This window comes from Symsagittifera roscoffensis, chromosome 1 (genome assembly GCF_963678635.1).
Source record: "Symsagittifera roscoffensis chromosome 1, txSymRosc1.1, whole genome shotgun sequence".
Classification (NCBI taxonomy): Eukaryota; Metazoa; Xenacoelomorpha; order Acoela; family Convolutidae; genus Symsagittifera; species Symsagittifera roscoffensis.
In genome coordinates, this window is record NC_087062.1 from 9,154,468 (window position 1) to 9,173,077 (window position 18,610).

Below are 18,610 nucleotides of genomic sequence, written 5' to 3' on the forward strand. Positions count from 1 at the left end.
AACAAAGATTTTGAACCGAGACAACAAAAGGGCAGACGCATACCCATACATTTACAAGAAAGAGTTGAAGCTGAACTAAACAAGTTGATTGATCAAAAACATATTATCAAATTCGATAAGTGCTCAGACAAACAATTTATCAGTCCAATAGTCATCACGGTCAAAAAAGGGACCAAACGGTTAAACTAGCACTGGATTCGGAGAAGATTAACAAATACAAACACAAAAACAAATATCAGATGCCAAACATAGATCTCCTGTTGGACAATATCGCACAAGTAGTGAAATCAGACCAATCGAACCAAACACTATTCACAACACTTGATTTGAGATACGCGTATTCACAGATCCCGTTGGATAAAACAATACGAGAACAATGCAACTTCAGTCTAATTGGGGGGAACGCTACCGGAACATACCAATTCCAAACAGGATTTTACGGCCTTACGGATATGCCGGCAGAGTTCCAAAAAGCAGTGGATCTGACACTCACAAATTGCAACAATACTTATGCATAACTTGATGATATTCTAATCGTAACAAAAGGAACGCTCGAGACTCATCGTCAAAAACTCCAGACGGTGCTAACAAAACTCGACGAGGAAAATCTTGCAATTTCGTTGGACAAATGTAAGTTCGCATGCAAAAAAGTTGAGTGGTTGGGCTACACCACAAACAGTGAGGGAACTAAACCACTCATAAAGAAAACCGAGGCAATTGAAAAATTATTGCCTCCCAAAACGTTAAAACAACTTAAAAGCTTCATGGGGTCAATACATCATCTTACAGGATATATACCAAATTTAGCACAAACAGCGGCAGCACTGCGACCATTACTAAAAACACTGAAAAGAATAGACCCAACACAACTCGGAATGGTTACCGGAACACAACTCAGCCTTTAAAAACATTTTACAACTCGTGGCAAAAATCACCCAAAATAAACATTTTGATCAACATTTAGAATTTCGCATTTTCTGTGATGCATCTAATACAGGTTTAGGAGCAGCATTAGAGCAACATTCAACAGAAGGTTGGGTGGCTATAGCATATGCGTCACGTTTTTTAAATTCCCTTGAGAAAAAATATTCAGTCAACGAATTAGAATTATTAAGAGTCGTTTGGGCAATTGAGCACTTCAAATATTATTTGTACGGCAAACATTTTTCTGTCGTCACTGATCATCAAGCGTTAATTAGCGCGTTAAACGCCAGCGAATAATCAAAGACAAGTCAAAGCCGTCTCACCCGCTGGATCGATAGATTAAAACCATTCCATTTTGATATCAAACATCTCGCAGGGAGTAAAATGGGCTTAATAGACTCTATGTCACGAAATCCGGTTGGATTACCCTTACCCCCCAGCGAGTATGACGAGGAATTTGTAGTTGCGTCAATTAATAAATTCATAAACAACTTAGAAATGATTGACAATGTCATCCTAAATCAATTGGCCAATCAAAACAAAGCACCATGTGACCTGATCAAAAAACGCGCAGAAATTAAAGGGCGATTAGATGCTAGAACAAACGCTCAATCAACAATTAAACATTCCAAACATTCCATCAACGGTCAATTGCTACTCAAAAACAGAATTCAGTCTAACTCAAACTCTGTTCAAATTCAGTCAACATTTCATTCAGCTCAAAATCAGTCAACACTCTCGCATTCAAAAACTCTTCAATTCAACGAGCGATCGATCAACTCAATGAAATTTCACATAATGAGTAGAAGAGATACAAAAAATTTCACGGGCGGCTTCATCCCGAGCGATCTAAAAACCACAAAACCACGCGGTCGTACCGCTTCGGTGGATTGGAAGAACACATCAGACCGAGAACAAAGCCTCTCCGACCCTAGGTGGCACAAGCGACCACCAACAAAAGACAAGCAGATGAAGAAAACTAAATGATCACCGCAATACCAACCAACCGCACAAGTATCTTACGCAAGAGATTTGATCACAGGATCGAAAAATTGCAAAATTTCCAAAGATTATCTTTGGAGACACCACAACAGCAACATCCTACGTAACAAAAGGATGCAGTTCACAAACAACTATGCCACTAATAGCTCAAGCAACCATAGTCACACAAACAATGCTACAAACCGAGATGGAAAAAGAGAAATCGTCTACATCGACCCAATTAAGTAGCAACATCGAAAACGATCAGCCGATGGAACAAGAGATGTATGTCAGCCGCGTGGATCCCAATGTATGTCTACAAGAGGAGACATCACCTAACGTGGAACCCCCGACAATGACAACTTCGTTACAACTAGAGGCCAGCCACACAGAAATAATGGACACCGTGGTGGCCACTGTTGAAAAAGCCACTGAAACCGAGGAGGACACGCCTTTATTTCGTCGTAAACTACAAAAAGTACTGGGAATCCCATTCATCGCTGCAGCCACCAAGAAAGACAGAAATTTGCGCCCACTGATAAACTTTGTGAAAAAGCGAGACTGGGATGCCATCAAAGCTTCATACGGACAGTACTGGTTCAATATCCGAAATCGCCTCCATTTCCGAGAGGACTGCCTCCTGTTCGATGAAAGGATCGTAATTCCTTCGCAGCTCCGACAGACAGTCCTGGATAGTCTTCACCTCACACACCCGGGATTGTCAGCCATGTTGGATCTGAGTCAACATGTCTGGTTCCCGCACATTCATCGCTCAACTGCTCAGATGGCACAAAACTGTAAACATTGCACGGAGCAAGGTAAAAATTTAAAACCCAGCCTAGGCAAAAAATTTTCATTCCAAATGGAACCGGTGGTCGATCCTAATGAGGAAGTTCAATTAGATTTTGCGGGGCTGTACCGGACGAACTAAATAGAGACGCATACATTTTGGTGGCAATAGATAAGTGGTCAAAGTTCCCGACAGCGAAAATTGTTTCAAACACAACAGCAGATATTGCAATTAAATTCATGCAACGATATATTTCTAACAACGGGGTACCGCGTAGATTGAGGTGCGACCAAGCTCAAACATTCCGAGCGAAAAAACTACAAATTTTCTGTAGGTCAAAAAATATAAAACTATTTTTTGCACCCGTAGATGATCACAGAGCTATAGGGTTAGTTGAACGGATGATCCAAGCAATTAAGCGTAGATTAGCGGTAATGAGAATAGATCAAACAAATACACCATTAAAGTTAGCTTCGGATGTCGCAGAAATAATAAAAACGTTGAGAATCACACCACTCGGTGTCACAAGAATTTCTCCTTTTGAAGCACATTTGGCTAGAAAACCAAACACTCCATTATCGAACATAGCCACAAATAGCTCACCTAATAACTCAAACTGGGAGAGCGCAAAACATGCACGTTTAGATCGAAAGAACCCGGTAAAGCCGCCGTTGCCAGCAGAAGTCATGCATGACCTCGAACGATGGTCAGAGGACGAAGTACAAATTCGAAAGAAAGAGACACCACAAAAAGTTCCACATGAACCAATACCGAGGACGCTCGAAAACAAATATTCATCGCCACAGTCAGAAACAGGTGCATATACAGAATCTGTAGAACTAGCTGAGAACAAACTTAATTTAAGATATAAGGGAGTACAACGAACAGTCGATAAAAATATCAAAAAACGCATAGAACTAGTGGCACAAAAAACCATTCGGCTAGCAACCAAAGAAAAAAACCCGAAAAAACATTTGAACAAAAATACAAAACAATAGACCGAAAAATTCTCACATACACACCGCATACTGCTTGGGTACAGTTTTTTGGCAAACAACCAAGACTACTAAGGAATAGTGGTACCGCCTTCGTCCCCAACCCGGTAATATACGGACCTTGCAGACCTTCTCGTTTGAGCGATTATGTTGCTTACAAATCCGCACGGAGAAAAGCACCATGCTTACGTTTTTTAGACATCAATCTCCACAAGCTCCACAATACCCCATGTTCAAGGAGAACACCAGAACGGGGCTCCCAGTCAAGTTATCAAATCAAGAGAAAGCACAAAGTCAGGGCACATGCAAAGCCAGTCCCGCGAAAAGAAAAACATTGGGAAAACGGCCTGGAGGAAAGCCAACGAGAAAGTTAAAAACTCCAAGAGGGATGAGTCTCCAAACAGAGATGGAAAAGACAATTATTAAAGAAAAAGAAGACGACTTGTCGTCCAAATCGGAGGAGAACACTTCACCCTCACCTATGCGAAAAAACCAAAAAACAACACCGCCTGCAATCGCAACAAGAAAGTCGACAAGAGCAAGACAGGCGACATTAGCGACAGCTCTAGGAAACCCTATCCCAATCAACGCGATACGAACCACAAGCATAGTAGGGACGAAACAATTTGGAATCGACTCACCACCCGAGAAATCGAAACAAAATACGCCAAGCCTGAAATTTTTAATTCAGGAAATGGGATTTTCTGAATAAACTCCGGAATACAAAGCCTGCATACAGTTTATCCAGGAAATTAGCCCAAAACATAAAACAAGCATTACAAATGATTTAATTGATCTAAATTCACCAGCGGAGGCTGATGACGAAAAGATAGACAATAATCACATATTTTGCGAAAATTCGAAAAATATAGAAGATCCAAAACAAGACGAACAACTAAACAATGAAGAAGAACACGGAGCAGTAGATGACAACACTGACAACAACATCGGAGAACAAAGAGGGGAGATATGAATAACACCAGGTAAACAGTCCTACGGGGACTTAAAAACTCAAATAAAACTTTACCATTTTTTCGAGGAGGGGGAATGTCATCCGGCATGGATAGATAAAACTCCATGCAAAACGTATTATGTATTTATATACCATTTATGTTTTGATATTATATAACATTAACGTGTACTGATCGATTGACCTTGATACAAGGACGAGAACGGCGTCTGAAGAGAACTACGGTTCAGAGAACAATTAACTCTTACGAAAACAAGTTGTACTAACTTATTTCTCTCACAAGCTTGATATTATCTATCCATACGGATTCAATAACCAACCGTTCATACCTCGAGGAGTTGACGGTATGACAAACGTGTTGCGAGCTTGCCAACAAAGGGTAGGGCTTTATACGAAATTTAGAGCAGGTTATCGCCCACCGGCGACTTTAAACCGAGACTCGGCTAATTTAGTCTTTTGACCAATTGAAAAGATTTGGACTTTATGCGACTACTTTTTTTATTTTGGAACCTATGGGACTGATTTTTTATTTGGGAACCTATGAATAAGCACCCAGTGAAATGGCGTTGAAACTGCAATCATTGGAATCCCTGATTGGCGAAGGACCGAATGGGCTAAAATAAAAATCAGCATATCAGATTTCAGTATTCTGAAACTTTAAAAGAAAGCATGCAAAAGTAAAAAAAAAAGTGATTATTTCCAAGGACTTGATATTGTTATTGATCGAACATAAAAACGGCAAAATATGCAAAATTATTAAACTGTCACTGACCGCCGGCGAATTGGAACAAATTTTAGTTTTTCAAGCTTTTCGTTATAAAAAAAGCTAAATATTGCTTCAATTAATTCTTTTTAGTCGAACAAAAATTTCTTCATTATCATAATTGACTTTCAACATTTTTTGTTTTCGATCCTTCGCCCATGTGTTTTTCGCCAAATTGGTCCTTCGTCCATGAGAATAGCCCCCACTGCATTCAAATGTTCAAAACTGCATTTGTACTGACAAAAAAGCTATGCAAAATGATTGCGTTTTTTTGGAGAGTTACATTTCTTCGAGAGCACAATTTAAAAAACTTTTTCATTCAACACCGATTTCCCATGTAATTTCCCCAGCAAAAACAAAACACAAAATGCCGACAAAAAGGCAAACGCGAAACTTCAGAGAAATATTTCGAATTTGAAGGCCAGAATTTTTTCAGAAATTTAATACGTTGTCCGATAAATTTGTTAAACGCTATAAAGAGAGTTGCAGATTGTTCTGGCAGACAAATTTATAATAAATGCCAAATTGTCCTGATACCAGCAGTCTTGTTTATTTTGCCAATGTTTTACTCAGAGTTTCAGTCACTCGGCAAATGCATTTGTACAGTAGTTTCTGAGCATCAAAGTCTCGATGGTGTTTCACACAAACCGATTTGCATTGTGAAAAACTGGTTATCAATGAGCTTATCAAAGTTGCGGCCCATGTGAACAAAAATAAGGATACATTTTTTAGTTTTCACACAAATTTGAACGAGATGGATTCAAGGCGGACTGCGCGCCTAATGAACGTCTGCTCCTAAATAACTATCTTATTGTATCAGGGCAAAAGCCTGAATGTTCTGACTGCCCATAAACTGGTCTCGAATAGTTTTCGTTATATGAAATATTGAGAAACTACAATATTAAGCTGATATAATCAGTGTTAAAATTTGAGTCATTTATGGTATGAATCAGACCAATTAGCTTGTGTCAATTTAATAAACAACGATTATGAGTGCGGATAATTTGCAACGCATAAATAATTTGCGTTTGGAAGCAAAATATGCAAGTATTATTCCAGCCAGCAAAAACGAACCTAAGTCTAATGCAAGAATGGTCGCTTGGCAATCCCAAGATTTCCGGATCGATATGCCCATATGCAGTCAAATTTTCTAAAATCGGTCTGAATAAAAAGACTCTCCGGGTATTTATATTTATATATATATTTATGTTCCTCACTTTCTTCGAAAGTCGGAACAACAAGCTTTTTTCAAGGCGCAGTTGGATCGAGTGTAAACTCAAATTGAAATTGTGGAATTTTTAGGCCCTTCTTTTTTTCCCTCCACAGAAAAACTTGGGGGATTTCAAAGAAAAGCCATTTTTCTTTTTTTTCAAATTTTGATGCGCAAAAGTTTTAGATAACCCCACTAGATAGAAACACCAGTTGTTGTTTTTTCCCTTTATTTCTGGGGCGGATTGATTGGATAAGTGGGTGTGGGGCGGACGCCCAATTCAGGTATGAGCCAACTGGCCACTCAAATTTGAGAAGGGAGGGGCGCCACGAAAACTGAAACTTTGGTCAAAACTTTCCAAAAAAATTGTCTCGGAACTTCCTTTTTGGCCTATTCGTTTCTTGACATAATGGCATGCAGCGCAGAAAATTTAGGCAGAATAGCTTTTTTAAAATGTATTGGTTCAGCTGAAAAACTGATTTGATCGACCTAAGTCGCTAAAACTTTCAGGTTTCAAAAAAACTGATTCCCTTCATTTTGAGAAAATTGTAGACAGACCCCCCCTGTTTAGCTTACGGTTGCTTGTACCAATTTTTGTTTTAAGGAGCCTTTGACCCCCAGTGGTGCAGAAGAGGATGAGAAAAGGGGGGACGGCAGCTGTTGTCCCGAAGAGGAAGAGGAGGACGAGGAGGGCGATGATGAAGATGAAGGGACAGAAGGCGAAGAGGAGGAAGGGGTCAAATTAATCAGAGGAGAGGGCAGGACAGAGGAGGAGGAGGAGGAGGAGACAGATGCGGCCGAAGAGTTAGAAGACGACAGACAGAACAAGGCAGAATCCTCCGATCATCGAGCCTCTTCCGAGGAGGACTCCCAGTTGCACTCCTATGCATAAACACTATCCCCATCCCCACCCCCACCCCATCCCCGAACGACCCAACACGTCATACCTTCAAATTGTTCCTCACTTATAACAAAGCTTCATTACTCCGGGCTCAAAAAGAGCTGGTTTCTTTTTCCCGGAATCGAAGACATCAAATTAGACAAGCTGATAGATATGACTGGAGTCATATAGTCAAGGGAACTAATGTTGCATATTTGGACGCACAAATTTACCATTTTTATTGAATTAGAGTTTACATTTAATTTAATTGTTCACTGCGATAATTTATTCTCAAGCAAGAATGGCTAAGCGCAGAGGGCATCAAATTTAAATAAAGGTGAAGCCCTGACTAAAAAAACAGACAAAGTTGAAAGAAATCGAATTTTATGACCTCTCAGTTAATCAGGATTAGGCAATGGTCTAAACTTTTCATCTGATCAGCTCAAAGAAGATCAGCATCTTTGATAAAAACAGAAGAAATAGATTATTGCTCCTACAACTTTCAAAGAACTTGCTATGGGCGCTTATCCGCTTTTTTTCTGAGCGAATACTCGTTACTCGAACAAAATTTGCCGTATAATTTCAAGATAACATGTAATTTTGCCCCGAGACATTTTTGTCCCAGCCCAACTTGTCCTACTCCAGCTTGCCCCGGATGACGTTACACTCATTAAACTCTTTTGTTAAATAAAATTTTGATAAACTAGTTTTTGGTCTACGAATATCAATTATAAAGTGCTAAAATTAGAGTCGAATTAATAGACCGATTATTTAGCATCATTTGAATTTGGAACGATTATGACTGCGGGATGTCTCACAACGCAGAAAAAATACGCGCGTTAAAACCATCATGTTTTTCCAATCGGATTTAGGCTAGCGTTAGCACAGTTGCTTGAAAATTCCTAAACCCCAGATCACTCCACAAGATCACCAATTTTTTTTTAAATTGGTCTGATTATGAAAAAAAAACCCCAAGCATATGAATTCCTCGCCTTCTTCGAAAGTCGGAACAAAAATATTTTTCGCTGAACAACTATGCTTGAAACGAAATGCGGAATCGTAGAAACAAGTGCTGAATCAAGCCGAGATCAAAGTGTGCATGAACAAGTTGAAAGCCGCAAAAGTTCAACTCAATTTCAATTCGAGTTGACCATATCAAAAAAATGATTTTGCAAGCTCCAATAGTATAATTGTTAGTGCACAGGACTCTTAATCGTATTGTTTCATTAACGCTAATGGTAATTTATTGTCAAAGATTTGCGTTTAATTGACAACAGTTATGGCTTAGACGCTTTTAGCCTAAACTTGAAAGCATGTTCAATTAAGGTCCCTACGTGTATCAAAACGAGAGGAGTCTAGCATTAGCGGTTGCTGGTACTAAAAGGTACTTGATTTGATAACCACTCAACTAACTAGAATAACTTGACTAACTGGATTTAAAAAAATTTAAATTTTCTGTTTTATGAGTTTTCGAAACTATTAGAGCTAATTTTGCCATTTCTCGCTGGTGTTAGCAAAGCGGCAGCTTCGTATCTATGTATAAATAACACAAATTTGATTTTGATAGTTCCATTTTTGCTGATTTTTTATTTTTGTGTATCGCGAGGTGATGATTGCAATGGTTTTGTCTTAGATGTATTTACATTTTTTTCAAGCCACTGTAAGAGCTGATTCGCATCTATTGCCCCCAAGTTTTTTTGGGCGAGGTAATGCCTGGGGCACTAAATTGAAGCTTCCCAAAAAGATTATAAATACTTTTACGAAAAAAGTTTTGCTTTCGATAGCACACTGCAAGTTAAATCTTAGAAAAAAGTGATCCTTTTTTGTCTTTTTTGAAGTGAAGAACCAAATATTTAGAATCATTGCTTTCATAACTCAAACAAAATAGGAACTTCCGCTTGGATGAACCCTGCATTGGAAAAATGCTAAAATGATTACCCCTTAACCTCCATCTTCAAATTTTTAATACTTAAAAACTCAAAGTTCAATTATCTTTGCAATTAGCAAGCGTTATTAAACCGGAATAAAAACTTTTTTGTGTTAACAACTAGTTTACCGGACTCACTTGATTCATTTTACCTGTGGTTCATGTGAAATCAAAAGTCAAACTTTAATTCCCACAAGTAGCAAAAAGGCGACTAAGAGGTTTTCTCGAAGAACCAATCATTGCATTTTGTTGGGACAAAAACATGTCCCACTATCTTTTTTGGTTCTTCCGTGAATTCAAAGTAGTGATCTTTTGTTGCGTGATCTATCGGGTTGATTTTCAAGTAAGAGTTGAGCAATTTTAATTCGGGATGTACATTTTTTTTGAGGAAACTAACCGGGCTGGCCTGGTCAACTGTATCGTTCATATAAACAAAGTTTTCCTTTTTAATCCAGTGTTTACTTATTTCTTCAGTTCTTTGCCCTCTTTGTTGAATATTGTCGTTACATTCTTAAACGAATAAACTTCGTTATCAATTTGGCATGATTGTGAAGATGCATTAATTTGCCGCAACACTTTTCATGAATATGGTAAACATGATTATTTATAGCAGGCTGATCCGACCGATGTACAAACTCGGCCTTTACAATCTTTTGACTATCGACAATATTTACACTCTTCCTTTCGGATTTTCAGGTTTTCCTTAAAATTCCTTCATATTTACAGACTCTACAGAGAGGTTTCTTCGCTGGAGACACTGGGAGAAGACTTTCACAAATTTTCAGATCACTAAAATGAAGGTTTTTCAAACCGTTTTGAATTTGTTACTTTTTTGAGGGTTTTGACAAAAAGAATTGCGTCTCCCTGCTGCTTCTAAATCCGCTGCTGCTTCTAAATATCGGTGCTAATAAGTTACGACCTCGATTTGACTTCGCGTTGAGATTTGTTGTTGGAATGAGCTGATAAAAAGAAGGCTTAATGTATGCTTAAAGTATGCTTAAAGATGCTTAAAGGGTGCTTGGAATCAATTGTTTAAGTCTCTTTATTCTACAAATTCCGTATATAAAAATTGAAAGGGAATTTTCTGCTTTTCTCTTATTTCAAGAAATCTTCTCACAAAAGTAATACAGATATTGGTGCAAAATATTAGTGCACAATTAATTTTTAGACTCTCCCGCGAGAATGTGACATTTGAAATGTCTGGCTTGAGAAGTATTTGAAGAAAAGTGTCGAACTAGGAATACTACCACGGCGGATTTAGTTGGGGCGAGGGGGGGGGGGGGGGGGTGGTCGCCCCCTCCCTCAGGGATTCGACCCCTTGCCGACCCAAAGGGTCCCCTTTTGTACTTTTTTGGGAAATACATTTTGGTGACGGAACCTAAAGTTTTTCTAAAGGCGCTTTTGGCGCCAATATATACTAATTTTGAAGGGAGTGTGGAGCGCGCGCCAAAAAAACGCGATTTTTTAATCAAAGTTTTCCAAAAGTGCAAAAAAAACGCTTATATCGGCATTTTTTTTTCAAAATTTAGCCTGCGGCGCAGGAAATTTGGCCAAAACAGGGGTTTATAAGGCTTTGGGAGAGCTCGGCAAACCAATTTGGTCAACCTAAAAAAAGGGTCGACAAAAACTTCGAAATTTTTGACAATCCTCCCTCCCCCCCCCCCCCTCGAGAAAATCCTAGATCCGCCCCTGGATACTACCATACTAACTTACTCTCAACACGTCAATGAAAGCGTGGGCGACAGTTCGTTGCCAGCGACTATTCTCAGCATTTTTAAAAGGCGACAATTCGCACCAAGCGTCAATTCGTAGCAAGCGAAAATTAGCAGCACGATTAATTGCCAATTAAGGGGATTAAAAAACGATGCGAGTTGAGCAACATGTTTTGGGGTGGTTGTGGGGAATTTAAATTCAACGAGTGACCAAAATTTTCAATTTAGCTTGTTTTGAAAAAAAAAAATACCGTGTTGAAATTAATTAGCAGTAAAGATAAGAGTAATTAAACGTTAGCAGCGCCTAAAACACCTTTGTTTCAATTCATTCGTTTCATTTTTTTTTTGCAAATTGAACGGTGGCAAAGTTTCCGAAACAATTGACGCAATTGAAATTGCTGAGAGAAGATAATAAGACACAGTTTATCCACAAGGAAAGAGACCAACATATGAAGTGTTCGGCTCTTTTCACGGCCCTGTTGAGAAGCACTGTTTTGCCAGTTTGAGATTTACATGTAATTTGTATGGATATTTTTCTGGACTGGGTAATGTTACTTCACCCTCAAGAAATGAGAATGGATTTTATTGGCCCTCGAATAACCGGCCATTTCACAAGGAAACATTATTAGTTACTAAAATGCTCACGTTTTCTGTAAATTGGAAAGTGTTTTTCATAAATAGTTTACAATAACTATCGTTGACATCAAAACTAATACTAAGCTATTGAATTATGGTGATGCGGTTAGTTTGCGGTGGGAAGACTCTCCCGATACATTGTCTAAAGTTAAAAGAAGAATTGTCTGTCTTGAAAATGTTAAATTGAAGGAATGGAAGCGAACCATTATCTTTGCACCGAATAGATTGTAGAGATGATCATCCTATTTTTTGAGTCAATTTACCAAAAAACGGGCTTTTTGTTCCGACCTATCTATCGAAAGCAACGGAATATTTGTGCTCGGGGTGGGTTTTTTTCTTCAGACAAATTTCGACTTTTTGACTAGCGGTCTTTGACAGAATTTTTAAATATCATTTAAAAGGTATTGTTGTCCTGACCCGCGCCGAGCGCCCATGGATCATAATCAATTATTTTGTCATAATATGGTCAGTATTTATAGAATAACAAACTAATCGATTATAATCCATTAAAAATGGATTATAATCGTAATATTTTGTGTGCCATTATAATCCATTATATTAGATTATAATAAATTAAAATGGATTTTTTTTCGAGAGGTTACTCATGAAACTTACAATTTTTTCAAAGTTATCTCATTTCCTGTTTAGTGTAGTTGCTACACATCACCTTTCATAAAATGTTACATTTTACATTGAATTTACATATTTTTTGTCTCTTCTGTAAATTATCGCAGTTTAACACTTCATTTATCTGTTTCTTTTACCACAACCGCCTTTCGCAGGGAGAGGGGGGTAGGGTTTGAACGGTGGTAGGGGTGAATTGTTTAATGAAACATACACCCGGGTTGACCTCCATAGACCGAAAATGCTAATCATACAATTTCATACACTTAGTCTATGGAAAAATGCTAGTCATACAAATTTCATACATCTTTGCAAAATGAGTTTAATCGAATTTCAAAAGTATTTTATAGTTGTTTTGGTATCGAAATTGGTATCTCTTCATTAAAAAAAGGAAAAAAAATGATATGAAAAAAATGCTAATCATACAATTTCCATATATTCCATACAATTTCCATATAATATATAAAGCTTTGAACAATCAATTCAACTGCTGGCAAAACATTTAACCGTTTTTTGGGCAGCTACAACTGAAAACTTTGACTTCTTTTATTTTAGTTTTATGAAAACAACACTAGTCATACAATTTCCGGCTCTTTTTCCTTTTCCTCCCCCACACCTGCAAATTTTTACATGTAAATTTGTTGACCACATTGTCCGATTGTTATGAAAATTTACATACAGACTAATAAGGCCACGGTGGCAAAGTTTCCGAAACAATTGACGCAATTGAAATTGCTGAGAGAAGATAATAAGACACAGTTTATCCACAAGGAAAGAGACCAACATGTGAAGTGTTCGGCTCTTTTCACGGCCCTGTTGAGAAGCACTGTTTTGCCAGTTTGAGATTTACATGTAATTTGTATGGATATTTTTCTGGACTGGTTAATGTTACTTCACCCTCAAGAAATGAGAATGGATTTTATTGGCCCTCGAATAACCGGCCATTTCACAAGGAAACATTATTAGTTACTAAAATGCTCACGTTTTCTGTAAATTGGAAAGTGTTTTTCATAAATAGTTTACAATAACTATCGTTGACATCAAAACTAATACTAAGCTATTGAATTATGGTGATGCGGTTAGTTTGCGGTGGGAAGACTCTCCCGATACATTGTCTAAAGTTAAAAGAAGAATTGTCTGTCTTGAAAATGTTAAATTGAAGGAATGGAAGCGAACCATTATCTTTGCACCGAATAGATTGTAGAGATGATCATCCTATTTTTTGAGTCAATTTACCAAAAAACTGGCTTTTTGTTCCGGCCTATCTATCGAAAGCAACGGAATATTTGTGCTCGGGATGGGTTTTTTTCTTCAGACAAATTTCGACTTTTTGACTAGCGGTTTTTGACAGAATTTTTAAATATCATATAAAAAGGTATTGTTGTCCTGACCCGCGCCGAGCGCCCATGGATCATAATCAATTATTTTGTCATAATATGGCCAGTATTTATAGAATAACAAACTAATCGATTATAATCCATTAAAAATGGATTATAATCGTAATATTTTGTGTGCCATTATAATCCATTATATTAGATTATAACAAATTAAAATGGATTTTTTTTCGAGAGGTTACTCATGAAACTTACAATTTTTTCAAAGTTATCTCATTTCCTGTTTAGTGTAGTTGCTACACATCACCTTTCATAAAATGTTACATTTTACATTGAATTTACATATTTTTTGTCTCTTCTGTAAATTAACGCGTTTTAACACTTCATTTATCTGTTGCTTTTACCACAACCGCCTTTCGCAGGGAGAGGGGGGTAGGGTTTGAACGGTGGTAGGGGGTGAATTGTTTAATGAAACATACACCCGGGTTGACCTCCATAGACCGAAAATGCTAATCATACAATTTCATACACTTAGTCTATGGAAAAATGCTAGTCATACAAATTTCATACATCTTTGCAAAATGAGTTTAATCGAATTTCAAAGGTATTTTATAGTTGTTTTGGAATCGAAATTGGTATCTCTTCATAAAAAAAAGGAAAAAAAATGATATGAAAAAAATGCTAATCATACAATTTCCATATATTCCATACAATTTCCATATAATATATAAAGCTTTGAGCAATCAATTCAACTGCTGGCAAAACATTTAACCGTTTTTTGGGCAGCTACAACTGAAAACTTTGACTTCTTTTATTTTTGTTTTATGAAAACAACACTAGTCATACAATTTCCGGCTCTTTTTCCTTTTCCTCCACCACACCTGCAAATTTTTACATGTAAATTTGTTGACCACATTGTCCGATTGTTATGAAAATTTACATACAGACTAATAAGGCCATGGCAAACATATCTGATCTTCATACTCAACCTCGTAAAACCACTCGTTACACGAATAAGTTGAAACTGGTGTGCGGTGGGGGGGGGGGGGGGGGGAAAGGAAAGAGAGCCCAATTTCCATATATGGAAATTGTATGACTAGCATTTTTTGATGGCGACGACAAAAGTTTTGAAATTGCCCCCAAAATTTTTTTGTGTTTTTTTTTCAATCGCAAACTGATTTTCGTATTCAAATAAATATTTTTTGAAAAAAAAAATTTTGCACCCAAAATTTAATTTTTTGTGTGAATAACGTAGTCCTGGATATTTTAAAATTGGATTTTTTTTCCTTCTCTCTTCATAACTTTTTTCAAAACCGCTTAAAACTCCATTTTCTTTTGTATGACATGTTTTTGTATGCCTTGATCAAGGTCTGGTAATTTAAAAATTCAAATTTTAGAAAAAATCATCTTTGAAATTTACTGCCAAAATTTAAAAGTTCATTACTTTCGTTATATTATTTGTGTTAGACAGAAGTAACAATTATCAGACTGTTTCCGATGTATTTTTAATGCGAGACGGCCAAACCTTTGGGTACTACGTTTGAGTAATCAATGTTCATGTCATTTGTATTCGGTTACGAACACAACCAAAGAATTTTGAGAAATTAAAAAATGTAAAAAATCAAAATTTTTGTTTTATGGAAAAATGCTAGTCGTACAATTTCCATATATGAAAAAATACTAATCATAGACCTTTCATGCAATTTTCTGTACGTATGGAATTGTATGGAAAGTGTATGACTAGCATTGTTAATGCTACATAGCAATAAAGTTGAAAGTATAGTATAAAGCCAGTATAGTTGCTTAGCAATACCAGCTATATAGCTCAGCGTATACATAGTGCGTTCCGGGGAGTTCGGCGTGGGTTCGATTCTCACCTAAGCCGTTTCATTTGAGAATCCTATTTGAGCCGAACCTGACAGAACATAAAATGCTAATATTTTAATCGGTTCAAAATTTGTTTTGCAATTGAGTTTCTGTTAATTAAACTGCGTGAACTAAGTATGAACTCAATGTGAAAAAAACACACAAATCACACAAATCAGGGCATGAACAAGCCCACTTTTTAACTTGATACGTGAATGGTTGTTGTAGAAAAATACATCTGTACAGTTTTGAGCGACCTCAAATTGAACGAAACCCATGCAAATCGTCAGATTACGCGGAAACTCAAACTTGTGCAACTGACCGAAAAATCAAAAACAGTTCGATTGGCCGAAAGTCAGAAACTGTGAAAAACAACGCAGTTAACAAAATCAAGAACGGTGTCGCTTGCCGAGTTTAGCCGAACCGATACGATCGACAACTTTTGCCACAACAGCAAACTACATTTGTCGAAACAACCAGTTCCTGAAGCAGTGTCATCCCAAAATCTGCCCTAGTCAAAACAAAGCCGACAACCCAGAAGGCCGACATCACACAAGGACGAAAGTGGTTTTTTTTTGTGGAATCTTCGTATACTTTTGGACTCAAGCCGGGTGAACTACCTGCAGGAAAACTTGTAAGATCAAACCTGTGTTTTCAACTAACTTTTAGATTCTAATTTGTGCTAGTTTTTTAACCAAAAAAAAGTGCTACTTTTTTTGATTATCAGTGCTATAAAATCATATACGATGTAATTGATTGCAAACCGAGAAGACCCTATTAGACACCCTAATACTCGTGCATACCCAGTACCCTAGTACCCCTGGAGAGTCTCGAACCCAAAAATTTTGTGAAAAAAAAATCCAGAAAATTTTCCAAAAAATTTTCGCAAAAAAAAAATTCAAAAAAACAATTTCTCGAAAAAAAAAAAGATTAATTCCAAATTTTCCCAAAACTTTCACTGACAAAAAAAATTTTTTTTGCCCGAATGTAGAGTAAAATCGGAAAACACCGTTTTCGTCTCGCCCGTTCAACCGTTTAAACCGCCAATCGTGTCGAGCAAGTTTTTTGAGTGAATCCCTACCTCGGTTTCCTCCAGTGGTTGGATAAACTTTAAAAATTTGCTCGGCTCGCCGCGACCGTTACTACTACCGTTTCGCCGTAACGTAGTTGAGTTTAACCAATAAACTGTACGCGTTCACTTAAATAGTATTGAATCGAAGCCTTAGCAAAACCTTACAAAACCCTCAGCTAAGGGTTCTTAAAGTAATTATCGTGATCATTTTTTTTTCTTCTTTTTTTTTCATTTCTATGTGACGACTTTACATCAACAGACTCCTTAAACTGATTGGCATTAAAACAACCGTATCGCTTATCACTTTCAATGGTGTTCATCATTGCTGCGAGTTCTCTCCATCACTCCGTAAATACATTACCATTAACTCTACAAATACTCCTCGACGACACTTTTAAAGCAGTTTCAGGTTTAAGCTTTAATTTGAATGCAAATAACCAGCAAAAGACTGTTCAATATCTTTTAAACAATTCGCCAAAATGTATGATAGAGAAAAACTTTATAATTTGGCACGATGTTATAAATAATTCATTGAGCAAGCATAGATCAAACAACGATAACCCACTTAACCGTCAAAATACCCCCAATATTTATGGACGTTTGGTTGAAACAGGAATATAAACCATTAATATGACCTGACATTTAATCTCGAAAAGAAAAGCTAGCAACAAAGAACTAATTCGTAAGCTTAAATTAATTCAACCTCCGCCGTTTTTAGTAATAAAAAATTTGAGAATCATTCGACGTTATTTCCTCAATCTGTCCAAAATTATCAATAAAGTTAAAAGTCGTCGACCAAGTTCAAGGAAAAGAAAAGCAGATAAGCATAAGATTTCACAAATGACAACAGTCGAAGAATATTTAACATTTGTTAGGCATTATAAATCTTGATTTGTTTTTTTCTCCATTAGTTAAATTCATTTTTATTTTCAATCTTGTAGTTTGTTGTCCTTCTGATCCGTAGGCAACGAGAATCATAGGGGTCTTGCGAGGATCCTCTCGTTCGCAATATGACGAGGCTACTTGAATTGATTTTAGTTTGATTCCGTCAATCGACACTAATTTGTTTTTTTTTGCTCTTATTTAAAAACAAATATTTTAAAATGGAGCTTGACTTCGGCCAGAAGCTAAGCAAAATTTATCTTGCCAGGAAAGAGTGGGAAACAAATCTTTTCGATTACCATGCCAAAACTACGGAATATATAAGTGCGAATGATAGGCCAGCTAAAATTGAAACGTACATCGAAAAATCTAGCATTTGCTTACAAAAAATTATAGAGAAAAATGATGAGCTTCAATCTTTGTCTATGCACAGCAACAACGCTGCTGAAACAAAAAAATCAACTTGAGTTTTACCTAGGGTCTATCACTGCAAAAAATGACGAAGTATTAGGTCTAGCTAAAAATTACTATCAAATTAAACCTCAAGAGGACCAGGTAGCAACTGCACGAACCCCAACGCCAAGCGAATCCATCCATCCAAGAAACCCCTTTCACAGCGTTCTAAGACTGCATCAATGACTTCGAGTGAGCGTCGAAGAGAGGTAGCCCTTGCAAAAACTAGACGCGAGGAAGTTGAACGCCAGGCAGAGGCTAAGCTTCGTTTGAAAAAGCAAGAACTCCAGATTCAGTCGATGAAGGGTCAACTTGAACTTGATGTGGTTGAAAAGAAAAGCCGTCAAAATCTAGCCAAAGCAACTATGGAAGAAGCTAAATATCTGGAAGACGCCTCTGAAATCTGTGGACTTCGTCGTAGCAGATCGAAATTGGCAATGGCCGTCCAGGAGAACCAAACAGAGGAAGACAGGACAAGAAGTTGGGTGAACACTCAATTCCCAACTCAGGAGATAGTTCAGCCCGTGGCACCAGTCCAAAGTGTCAATCTGGAACCAGCTTTCGAATTCTTGTCATTTTCAAGTATTGAAC

General features: G+C 37.3%; 2 protein-coding genes across 4 annotated transcripts in view; one reads left to right on the plus strand and one right to left on the minus strand.

Annotated features, from left to right (window-relative positions):
* The window catches only part of LOC134857186 (filaggrin-2-like), a 35,736-nt gene extending 27,933 nt beyond the window's left edge, over window positions 1–7,803 (plus strand). For all 3 annotated transcript variants that reach the window (XM_063873560.1, XM_063873561.1, XM_063873562.1), the window contains one exon: window positions 7,238–7,803. In XM_063873560.1, the coding sequence (XP_063729630.1) occupies window positions 7,238–7,525 (288 nt within the window). In that variant the 3' untranslated portion in view covers window positions 7,526–7,803. The remainder of the gene's footprint in view (window positions 1–7,237) is intronic.
* Window positions 1–18,610, minus strand: part of LOC134857191 (tectonic-3-like) — a 409,016-nt gene that overhangs the window by 199,812 nt on the left and 190,594 nt on the right. The gene's annotated exons all lie outside the window — the stretch shown is intronic.